The 12,644-nt window shown below is 39.8% G+C and overlaps 1 protein-coding gene across 11 annotated transcripts in view; it reads right to left on the bottom strand.

Annotated features, from left to right (window-relative positions):
* DYNC1I1 (dynein cytoplasmic 1 intermediate chain 1) overlaps window positions 1–12,644 on the bottom strand; it is a 581,233-nt gene that overhangs the window by 288,135 nt on the left and 280,454 nt on the right. For 2 of the 11 annotated variants that reach the window (XM_069587453.1, XM_069587455.1), the window contains one exon: window positions 12,443–12,502. The exons of the other annotated variants lie outside the window; for them this stretch is intronic. In XM_069587453.1, coding sequence (XP_069443554.1) covers window positions 12,443–12,502 — 60 coding nt within the window. The remainder of the gene's footprint in view (window positions 1–12,442; window positions 12,503–12,644) is intronic. 11 annotated transcript variants of the gene reach the window in all.

The following is a 12,644-nucleotide window of genomic DNA, read 5'->3' as shown; positions in this document are numbered from 1 at the left end:
ATCAGTCCTGAATATTCATTGGAAGGACTGATGTTGAAGCTGAAACTCGAATACTTTGGCTATCTGATGTGAAGAACTGACTCACTGGAAAAGACCCAGATGCCGGGAAAGATTGAGGGTGGGAGAAGGGGACGACAGAGGATGAGATGGTTGGATGGCGTCACCGACTCAATGGACATGGGTTTTAGTGAACTCTGGGAGTTGGTGATGGCCAGAGAAGCCTGGCGTGCTGCAGTCCATGGGGTCGCAGAGCCAGACACAGCTGAGTGACTGAACTGAACTCTATGCCCCGTTGCTCAGTCATGGCCAGTCTTTCGTGACCCCATGGACTGTAGCCTGTCAGGCTCCTCTGTCCATGGGATTCTAAAGGCAAGAATATCAGAGTGGGTTGCCATTTCCTCCTCCAGGGGATCTTCCTTACCCAGGGATGCAACCCATGTCTTCTGCACCTGCTGCACTGGCAGATGGGTCCTTTACCACTGTACCACCTGGGAAGCCCTTGCCAGATATATTATTTGTAAATATTTAATCCCATTCTGTGGGTTGCCTTCTCACTTTCCTAATGATGCCTTTTGAAGAAAAAAGTTTTAAATTTTAATGATGTTCAATTCATTTATTTTTCTCATTAGCTGCTAGTGCTAAGAAACCACTGCCCAATCCAAGGTCACAAAGGTTTACAATTCTACTTTCTCCTAAGAGTTGTATAGTTTTAGCTCTCACATTTAGGTCTCCGGTCTGTTTTGAATCAATTATGCATATATGTGAAGTATGGGTTCAACTTCATGCTTCTGCATGTGGATATCCAGTTGACTCAGGCTTAATTTTTCTTAAAGCTCGCTGGCAAGATTGTACAGGGGAGCAGAGGAAGGCTTTGCCATGAATATTGCTCCTTGTTGATGCCCAGGGGCCTCAAGCACTGGCCAACTCTGACTATATGAGGACAAGATTTAAGAGGAGGGACTTCATCACCTGAGAGCTTCCCAGGGATCATGAACGCCTTCAGAACACTGAGCACATCATCCATCCCTATCATTAGCATCACCGAGTTCCTCTTGAATCAGTTAGATACAATACGACTCTTTCCGATGCTCTTATTTCAGACCTAGTAAATCAGATGCAGCAAACCTGATGTCCTGCATTTCATACTCAGGGTAAGTGAAGGAAACTGCACTGATATTACCATACTATCTACTGGACTCAAAAGGGAACCTGATAATATCAGAGATCTGGCTCCACACTGCTACAAGTATTAAGCAAGAAGGCTACTGTGGTAATTTCGCAGATGCTATCAGCTAATCCTCAAAGATGCACTTACATCAGAGTTGATGATTCAGTTTCTGACCCATCACCAATACTGGGAGTAGACAAGACTCACGTTAGTAGACTTTTTTTTAATGTCACAGTACAAAAGGTTATGTGAAGGTACAGAAAAGCCACAGTAAGAATATACCAAGCATCTAAGCAACAGTTCAAACTTTACAAACTGTGAATCACAGAAGACTCTCTATAACGGGCCTGTGAGTAGCAGTCTCAGAGTGTGCAGGGACTAGAAATTAGGAAGTTGAGGATATACTGGTTAAAGCTGGTGGCAGGAGTGTGGGCAGCAGATAAAGTGGCAGAGTCTGGAGCTTGGATCGGAAGCCAGTGTGCGGCACTCAGCAGCCAGAAAACAAAAGGGGTCATTGTACTGACTGGCAGTCTCTGGAGCAGGGAAGAAACCTGGAAGTCAAGCAGACAAATAAATCAAGCGGATTTTCCCAGAGATAAGGAGCTATTTGGCCAGATGCCAAGGCAGCTCAAGGCCAGGGAATAAAAGAACGTCTACACTGGTTCCAGACTCAGCCCTGCTGGGTTTTCATCCGTGCTTGTCTGCATGTGAGAGTTTCATCCCCAGCAGACACTAACAGTGCTGCCAGTGACTTAGTCTCCTGGTGCTGTTTATAAAATTCCCTGAGGTTTCTCAAAGAAGAGGCCCTTAAGATAGTGAGAGTGATAATGGTGCCACTTTCTGCTTTGTCTAAAAATGGTATGTGGGCACCTACACTGTCCTTGACAACTGGCACAGGAACTCTTTAAGCCAACATCATTATCAGGAGGTACGCACCATTTCTGAGGCACAGAACCAGGCCCGCTCCTTGCAATACAGAGGACGAGGAGACTAAACAAACACCACAAAAAGCAAATAAGAATGAAAGGGAACAGAATAAGAGCTAACATGGGCGACTGACATTATAAGTGGGACAGAAAAGTGCAACAGGCAGATTACTATGCATTTGGGTAAATGAAACAAGTTTCACTGAGAACCGAAGGCCTGATGTGCGTCTTGAAGGAGCGGTAAGACTCAGTCAGGTAAAAGGGAATGAGGCGGTGTTCTAGGGAGCAGATCCCTAGAACAAGATCTAAAGACTGAATTCACATTTGACGCCTGGGAGACCAGGTTTTCAGAACAGAAGACTTAGTTGAGCAGCAGCAGAAGATAAATTTAGAGAGTAGCACTAAGGCCAGATAATTTGAGGGCTTTAAATCTCAGGGTAAAGAACTTGAACTTTACGTGGTAGACAATGAGGAACTATTGGAAGTTACTAAAAAAGCGACAGCTTCAAGGCGACACTTCAAATGAAGCAACTATGTGAAGAGCGCTTCCCAAGTGGGGCAGTGGTCAGGAATCTGCCTGCCAATGCAGGAGCCACAGGAGATGCAGGTTCAATCCCTGGGTCGGGAAGATCCCCTGGAGGAGGAAATGGCAACCCACTCCAGTATTCTTGCCTGGGAAACCCCCTAGACAGAGGAGGCTGGCGGGCTACAGTCCAGAGGGTCACAGAGGGTCAGACAGGGCTGAGCACACACGCTACCTATGTGAAGAATTGAGTCTGAATCTCCCTCTTTGACAAATGAGCAACCAGGCTATGTGGGGTGAGGGGTGGGGGGAGCCCTAGTAAGCTAAGTGTAAAGCAAAGGGGGGATTGAAAAAGGGCCTTCCAACAGACAATGGGTGGCTTCAGGAACTAGAGAACCCAGAAGAAGCATTAATTCAAAGGGAGGGCAGGCAGAGGCCGGACTCCTGGAGCTGCAACCGCAGTGTAGACAACATGGAAACGAGGTCCAGGGGGATGAGAAAGTGCTGAGAGCTGCTGCCACTGGGAACAGGAAGGAAAGGCTGTAAATGGGTGATGCTGGAGAAGAATTAAGGCAATGCACTCAGTACAGAGGGTGAAAGAAAAGGAATAAACTGGAGATTATGTCAAGACTTCATGCCTTATGGGAAGAAAGTAAGTAGTATAACTGGAAGACACTGGGGAATCCAGAGAAAGATCTGCTTTGGGATAAAAATGAGTACCTCAGTGGGTGAGTTTACGAGTGAGGAGTTTTCCAGCTATATGAAGCTTAAGACCAAAGCTATGGGAAAAAAGAGAAAGGAGAAAATGTGGTCCTGGCAACCACCCACCTAGAGGCACATGAGAAAATGCTGCATCCAGAGAAGAAAAGCGCCGAGAGAGCTAAGGGCACAGAAGCGCATGAAATATGAAAGAAGTTGTTAAAAGGACAGAAGCTCACCTTGTTTTCCTAACACTGAATGCTGGTGTCGTAAGGTGTGTGATGTCTCCAGGACTGGCTCCTAGAGTCGTGAATGGGACTTCACACAGAGGGAAGGTGGAGATGGGGTACCACACCTTCTGAAATGACCCCAGCATCGCGGCCCCCTCACATGCAATGCATCCTCTGTGTTCAGAGGGGGTGTTTTTCTCCCCAGGGCTGAGAAGCAGCTTGATGGTTGACCTTTGCTGATTACCTCAAGAAGGATCGGTTGCCATTATCTACGTTCACATTCAAAAAATCATTCCAGGAAGTATTTATTTCATTTCCATGGTATTTGCTTCTTACTGTGCAGAGATATTGGCTTGGCAGCTAAATTATTTCTCCTCAACAGAAGCAAATGTTAAGTCTGGTTCAGTCAACAGGCACAGTTAAACGGTCTGCCTTCAACTTCATCACACAAGTAAACCTTATAAATTCCCAGGATGGGAAAAAGTCAAAATAGTCATGGTTATACAGAGCTTGGCAATATTGGTGGGAGCTGTGCTATCAAGTAGCCACTTTATAAAGGAAACTGAAAGTTTAGAATTATAAGATCAGAAGGTATGAAAATGTGTTCTCTCCAATACTGCATATAAATGACAACAATGATATAAAAATTTTACAGACTGGCCTTTAATTGGCTTAATATTTATGAACAACCTTCTGTAGAAGTTGTAATGTAAAGCTATTAAAATTATAGAAATCTTCAAGTCACTGAGTACCAAAGGGTAAGCATACATCCTTCCCAAATGGCCATATTAATTTTTCTGAAATGGAATAAAAGAGGAATATTATTTTATGAAAATCCATTTGTGAACACAGAACAGAAAATATCCTATAATTGCTTACTCGAGGTTCTTGAGGACAGAGAACAAAGACCAGCAGGTAACAACTTCTCAAGAAATGTTTGGGGACTTCGTAAACAAAGTACTTTTTTCCTCTCTTGTGCCAAAATTTTGACTGGATCTGTCAAAAACCAATTTCTCAAAGTTTTTCATGGGTCAGAATTCACTGTATATTTAAAGATTCTGAAATGCATTTTACTATTACCTTTTGATACACACACACACCTCTCCCAAGCTGCTGTTCCATATTCCAGTTTCTCTAGAAAGTATGATTAGGTATTACTGAAAAGGCAGAGACTGTCAGTTGGATCAAGAATACAACTCGTATCATTCTCAAGAAAATTCCAGGCACTGTCACATGGGAAACCTTAAAAATTAATTCAAATCAGAGATTTTAACATAATGCAAAATAATTGCTGACAAAATAAGCCTAAAGAGGGGTGCTTCATCAAAAGCTAATGAGGTTATTACTATTCTGCTAGGCAAATGAAAAATAACTTTAAAACATGAAAAGATCTCCAGAACTGGCAGGTGAGATCTTCTCAAACACCTCCCACCATCTTAAAGGATATGTGTTTTTTCTGGTGACTTTACAGAGCTGGTTTAAATTCTGTTCTTAACAGAGGGATCACTCTGTTTCACCACAGCAGTTTGAGATGGTGCCTGGTGGATTCAGGAGTAATATTCACTCTCTTTTTCAGCAGAAAATAGAGGCAAAAGAGAAGGTTGAGAGAAGAGGTCACCACCTTCTAACAAAGTCTCCCAAGGACTGAAGGACTCTCTAAGTTCCTCTTTAAGGTAAGGAGCAACCAAATCCTTCACAGCCTCAGTTTTTCTCATTGTCACTTTGATTCCAAATATCTCAAAAACCCTACTAAGAGTTTAATACACTAAGACATAAAGGAAATATAATTGTGAGGCTTCAATAAAATCAGAAGCCACTAAATATTCCTCTATATAGTTATAGTTCAGTCACTCAGTCGTGTCCGACTCTTTGCGACCCCATGGATTGCAGCACTCCAGGCCACCCTGTCCATCACCAACTCCCAGAGTTCACTCAAACTCACGTCCATCGAGTCAGTGATGCCATCCAGCCATCTCATCCTCTGTTGTCCCCTTCTCCTCCCGCCCTCAATCCCTTCCAGCAACAGAGTCTTTTCCAATGAGTCAACTCTTTGCATGAGGTGGCCAAAGTACTGGAGCTTCAGCTTTAGCATCATTCCTTCCAAAGAAATCCCAGGGCTGATCTCCTTCAGAATGGACTGGTTGGATCTCCTTGCTGTCCAAGGGACTCTCAAGAGTCTTCTCCAACACCACAGTTCAAAAGCATCAATTCTTCGGCGCTCAGCTTTCTTCACAGTCCAACTCTCGCATCCATACATGACCACTGGAGAAACCATAGCCTTGACTAGATGGACCTTTGTTGGCAAAGTATATACATAAGCCTAACAATTTGGAGCAAAGGGCAACAAAACACCCTTGTTACTCACTGATTCTACTCCTCACTGAGAATCTCTGCCTCCCTCCCACCACTGCACCCCTTATGTTGACTCAGCACATCTCCCTAAAGACCAGCAATCTCATGGTGGAATCTGACCTAAGGTCCCTTCATAAGACAACAAAAAGAAATTTAAAATACAATCCTTCCTCAAAGTTGTCCAAATTTCAATCCATTTAATCACCTGCCAGTCAGCATAGACTTTTAGATCCTATGATCTTTTAACTTACTCTTTTTATCCTATTATTTCATTTTTCACTTTGACCATCTTCAATTTACTTAATTATTATAGTTATAGTATTCATTATATTTTATATATTATATTACAATAATTTATATAATTAAAACATTAAATTATAATGTTTATATAATTATATTATTAAAATATAATATTCATTATATTATATAATTGTACTTTATTATATTTATAAATATATTATATAATTATTATAATTGTCTAAGAAATTTAAGTACTGGGGGTACTTTCATAAGCAGTTACTTGGTAAAAAATAAACAATTTTTCTTTATTCACAATTTTCTTGAAGCTATTTTTTTCTCCCTTATTCCTCTATTCTGGGACCTGTTTTGCTGATCACATAGTTAATACAACATCATACAAAAGAGACACAATGTTGGTGCTTCTGGTCAAGATGACCAGATTTATCTTCCATCTGAAACAACTCCCAAAAAGGACAGAAATTTCAATGAAACAACAGTTTGCAAGATACTAGAGGTTAAGCAATGAAGGAAAGGGACGCATAAGAGCAGAGAAACATAAGACAAGTCCTATACTCCCTAAGTTTACTGCACTGAGAGCTTTAAGGCCATGTGTGGTGCAGCAGGGAAGATCTCTCGAGGTTTCAGCTTTGTATCCTATGATCATAGGATACTAATGAGGAAATTACCTGAGGCCAAGGGAAAAAGTACCCGGAGGAATTGGAGGTAATAGTTTTGGGCATGCACACAGGAACACAAATGTTCCTGTTTCCAGCCACCCAGGCAGGAAACCGTCAAGGCTGTATAGAATGCATGTAAGAATCTTGCCTAAGTACCAAAATTAATTAGCCCTAGACTGAGCACTGATCCAGTCCCAACTAACAAACCATAAAAAGATTTGAAAGAATCACAGTGTTTTCAAAGGAACTGACCGTATCTCAGAACAAACCTCAAGATTTATAGGAATTCCAATATATCCAATACCTAGCCAATAGTCACAATGTCTGATGTTAATCAAAAATCAGCATACATACAAACAAGAAGGAAAACATAACTATAAGGTAGAGATAAGTCAAGCAATTGAAACTGACCCAGAACTAACAGATGATGGCATATCAAAACCACAATAAGATAAGCCAAAGATGTACATTATAAACACTAAAGCAAGCCCTAGAATAATAACATGAAGAAATATGGTTAACATCAAGAAGTAGTAAAATAGAATCATAAAAATTGCAATAATACAAAAGAAAGCTCAAAAGAATATCAGGAAAGAAGAATATAGAGGATAGAGAACAGATATTAATAGCACAGAGATTTAAATCTAACCATATCAATAATCACATTAAATATAAATGATATAAATACTCCAACTAAAAGGCAGATATTATTACAACAGATTAAAAATGCAAGATCCATTATATGATGCATATAAGATGCACTTTCAATGTAAAGCAACAAACAGTTTAAAAAACCAAAAGGATGAGAAAAGATAGACCATGTTAACACATGTCAGAAGGAAGCTGCTGCTGCTGCTAAGTCGCTTCAGTCGTGTCCGACTCTGTGCGACCCCATAGATGGCAGCCCACCAGGCTCCCCCGTCCCTGGGATTCTCCAGCCAAGAACACTGGAGTGGGCTGCCATTTCCTTCTCCAATGCATGAAAGTGAGAAGGGAAAGTGAAGTCGCTCAGTCGTGTCTGACTCTCAGCGACCCCGTGGACTGCAGCGCACCAGGCTCCTCTCTAGTGTGGCCCTATTAACGCCAGACAAAGGAGTTTTCGGAGCAAAATGTATTACTAGTGATACAGAAGTTCATTTCATAATGATAAATGCATCAACTCATCAAAAGATATAAGAATCCCAAACACTTATGTACCTAATAACAAAATTTCAAAACACATGAAACAGAAACTGATAGTATTGCAAGGAGAAACAGAAAAACTCAAAATTGTAGTTGCAAACATCAACACTCTTCTCCTAATAATTGTTAGAAGCCATAGACATAAAAGATATGAAAGACTGGAACATCATAATCATCCAACTTGATCTAATTGACAAATTTGAAATATTCTACCCAATAAGAACAGAATACACACCCTTTTCAAGGGCACACGGGTTGTTTACTAAGACAGACTATACAGTGAGTCATAAGTCTCAACAAGTTTAAAATGATATACAAATAATACACAAAGTATGTTCTCTAACCGCAGTAGAAATAAGTTATAAATCAGTAACAGAAACATCTCCAAAAAATCTCCAAATATGTGGAATGTAAATAACGCACTTCGAAACAACTCATCAGTTAAAGATGAAATAAAAAGAGAGATTCGAAAGTCTTTTTAACCAAATGAAAATGACAACAACTATGTAAGAATCTTCAAGATGATATGAAGTTAATGCTTAAGGGACATTTAATAGCATTAACCCCTACATTAGAAACAGCACTACACACCTCTATTATTCTCAAGTCACTGACTTCTGCTTCCACTTAAAGAACTAAAGAAAGCACATTAAATACAAATTAAGCAAATGAGAAGCAATAATTAATATCCGAGTAGAAATCAATCAAATGGAAGATAGAAAAACAAGGAATATCAATGAAACCAAATGCAGGTTATTTGAGAAGATCAATAAAATTGATAAACATCTAGCCAAACTTATCAGAAGGAGAAACACAAGACAAAAGTTGCCAATTATCAGGAAAGAGAGAGGTAATTACAGAGTTTGCAAATAATTAAAGGATGATGAAGCAATGTATACACAATTTTAGGCCAACATGTTTGCCAACAGAGACAAAATGGGCATATTACTTCAAAGATCACAAACTGTCAAAGCTCACTCAATATATATATATATATATATATATATATATATATATATATATATAACCTCAATAGCTCCATTACTGCTTGTTATTAAATTTGTATTTTTAAACTTCCCAAAATAAACTTGCAAATTCAAATCATCTCACAAGTGAATTACATTCTGCCAACGATTTAAGCAATTACTACAAACTGATGTCACTAAAAAGCATGATTCATAAAAGAACAGAGCTGAAAGCTGGAATTTGTCAAATCAAAAAGGTTTCCATTCTTAAAGACACTATTAAGAGGATGAAAAAGGCAAGTGACAAACTGGGAGAAAATATTTACACATTACGTTTCAGGTAAAGGATTGTATCCCAAATACATAAAACCTCTGTAATGTGAAAACCAACAACTCAATTCATAAACAATAAGTCCAGAAAAATTTAAGCAGACATTTCATCAGAGAAGATATTCAAATAGCAAATATGCACACAAAAAGATAACCTAGCACCATTAGTCATTGGGGAAATTCAAACTAAAACCACAATGAGATACCATCATATTTCTTTAATAACGGTTAAAAGAGTAATTTTTCAAAAAGTCAAAACCAAGTGTTGTCAAGAACTTGGAGGGACTGAGGCTCTCCTACACTACTCGTGAGAATGTATTATGGCAAAACTATTTTGAAAACAGTTTGGCAGTTTAAATGTACAATCATTGTATGCTTCAGCCATTCTACTTGGTGATACTGACGCAAAAGAAATGGAAGTATATTGGCTAAAAATATCTGTACATAAACGTTCACAGCATTTTCATTTGTAATGGAAACAACCCAAATGCACATCAGAAGTGACCGAATCAATGAACGGCGATGTATCCACACAACAAACCAGCCAGCAAAAGCAAGGAATGAATTGCTGAGACACGCCTGCATGAATGAGTCTCCAGATGATAATTTTGTGTAGAAGAAGTCAGTCAAAAGAGCACCTACTGCCCGATTTCATTTGCAGTGATATTCTCGGAGATGTGAACTAAGGGACTGGGAAGCAGGTCAGGTGTCTAGGGGGACGGGGAGAAGCAGGTGGGAAGACAACAAAGGGGTGGGAGAAAACCTTCAGGGACGATGACTCTGCTTATTACCTTGACTGCAGTGACGACTTCACGAATGTGTATACATTAAAACCTGTCATGTTAAATACTACAAATGTGTGTCATTTCTTTAATGTTAATTATACTTCAATAGAGCTGTTAAAAAAAAAAATCAGCTGACAGAGCCAGTTATATGTTATGGTCAGCTCTACGTGCAAGGCCAAGAAGAGGAACTAAACCTGTCTCGACAGACCTCTTGTTGCCTGAGACAGACTTCAGAAAGGGCTTCGCTTCCCTGGTGGTTCCGTGGTAAAGAATCCGCCTGCCCGTGCAGGAGATGCGAGAGATGTGGGTTCAATCCCTGGGCCGGGAAGAATCCCTGGAGAAGGAAATTGCACCCCACTCCAGTATTCTTGTCTGAGAAATCCCAGGGACAGAGGAGCCTGTGCAGGCTGTACAATCCATGGGGTCACAAAAGAGGTTGACATGACTTAGCAACTAAACAACAACAAACAACACTTCATAAAAATATGTGTGGCAGGAAGACTGCCTGCACGTAAGGACTATTTACGAGACAGAAAATTTCATTAAATCAATATTTGAAATTGTGACATGACTGAAACAACCTCCTCTCTCAAATATTCTCTGAACATTCCTTCCAAACTCTAAGACAAACCACACACAAAAAAATCTCATTTCCCATTTTTCTCTGACTCACTGTGTCCACTCTGAAATAAAATATGGCTGGCAAGGTGGAAGTCACAGACATGCCATCTCCCTAGGGTTATTTTTCATCTGTATAGTTAACTGAGTTTTTGCCTGGAAAACAGATAAAAATAGGAAAATTCCTAACTGTTCCACACCAGCACATATAATTTACCAATGTCACAATCTGTCTAAAAAATCTGTTAAGTGCATACGGCAAAGTCTCTGCCAGTTCTAGCTTCCTTTCTATAAAAACCACAATGAAATATTGAAGAACTACTCTCTGAAATTCCCCTGAACAGTAATATACTATATATTCATTGCTTTTTTCTGCTTGATTTAAGCCATATTTTTTGTTATTTAAATAATACAAGTGGAAATAAAACATACACTGAACTATATAACTCAACAGCCAATAATTTAATAGTGTTAAAAAAACAGTGTTATCAGTTACCCAAAATGTTAGGATATTTCTTTGGCTTAGCAGTGTTAAGAGTCTGCAGAAAACTTTTGCATACATAAAGGGACACAGCAGATGGCATTTAACCTAATATAAAGATAGCCCTTCAACTTAACATGTCTACAGTAGGTACTAACATTGACAGAAACGCACAGACACAAGCCCAGAAATCTCAGAAATTCAAATAAATAATAAATAAATGCCCACATCAGGATTCATCAGGTTATATTTAGAAATAAAAAGTAATAGCTTTACAAAATATTGGAATAAAATCTGTTACTCACATATGGAGGTACCCAGTGGTATGTTGGTAAAAAAGTTCAATAACTTGCTTGAGGGAAAGGGAATAAGCCCTGGTTTGAAACATTTGTCAGTTTCTGTGGTGCAAACACCCCTACCATGGCTGATTTCAAGATGATCTGAATTCACCAAAGCAAGTCGGAAAGAAGCACATAGTCGGCACCCCTAAGCTTGAGCACTGCTAGGACAAGCACCCCACTGGAAACATCTCATGTATGAATATAGCTAACTCTAACCCTGGAATAGAAGTAAACTATGTTTCTAGGAATTGCCTGTGCATTTTATTCTTTGTGGAAGAATTCTCAATTCTGAAGCTACCTTTTAACATACATTTCCACCTGAAAAAAAAAAATGATCTTTAGCATGCAGGAGACATTTTCGATCATCAAATAATTTTGAGATCTCTTAATATTGAGGCATTCAACAAACCATATTTTTTTCTTTAACAGGAATCTTTATACCCTCAAACTGGATTCAAATTAAATGCTAATTGTGAGTTCCCAAACAAGTGAAAAGGCAACAAACAAGACACAACATTTTCATACTGGTTGTAGACAAAGATTAACTTAAGGTAACTTGTTAGTCAAGGGGAAGACGGCGAGGATCAAGTTAAACACATCTGTCATCACAGAACTTGTGCGCCCCACCTTGAAGCAGAGGCATGGTGATATGCTTATAATTTTCATTCAGGGGAGTGCTGTTTTGCAATACTAGGAATTAAAAGGGCGGGGGGGGGGTCAAAAGCCATCTTTTTGTGGTGTTTTCCACAAAGAGAGACTTTCTTCAAAGCGTAACTGTAGAAGGCACACTGACAGAAGGAAATGAACTTTATCAAACTGGAAATTCAACAAAGGGGAAAAAAGCAAGAGCAACGACGGCTCCGGCCTTTCAACACAACCGTAGCAAAGGAATAATAAAAGGAGTAACGAAAGAGCAGACATATACCCAAGTTCTGAGTCTGACTGCAGCTGGAGCACTGAGGGGTCTGTGTCCCACTGCAGGGTCCTAATCGCGCAGCACAAAGGAAAAAGAACACAGAGAATTAACAAAAGCGGAGGGAAACAAACCAAACCAAACCATGTCATTCATCAAGGCAACAGCATATACAATACATACACAGGGCCTCTCCCCACTCTGTCACCCCCAC

This window comes from Ovis canadensis, chromosome 4 (assembly GCF_042477335.2).
Source record: "Ovis canadensis isolate MfBH-ARS-UI-01 breed Bighorn chromosome 4, ARS-UI_OviCan_v2, whole genome shotgun sequence".
Lineage (NCBI taxonomy): Eukaryota > Metazoa > Chordata > Mammalia > Artiodactyla > Bovidae > Ovis > Ovis canadensis.
This window is presented reverse-complemented; position numbering and strand designations above follow the sequence as displayed.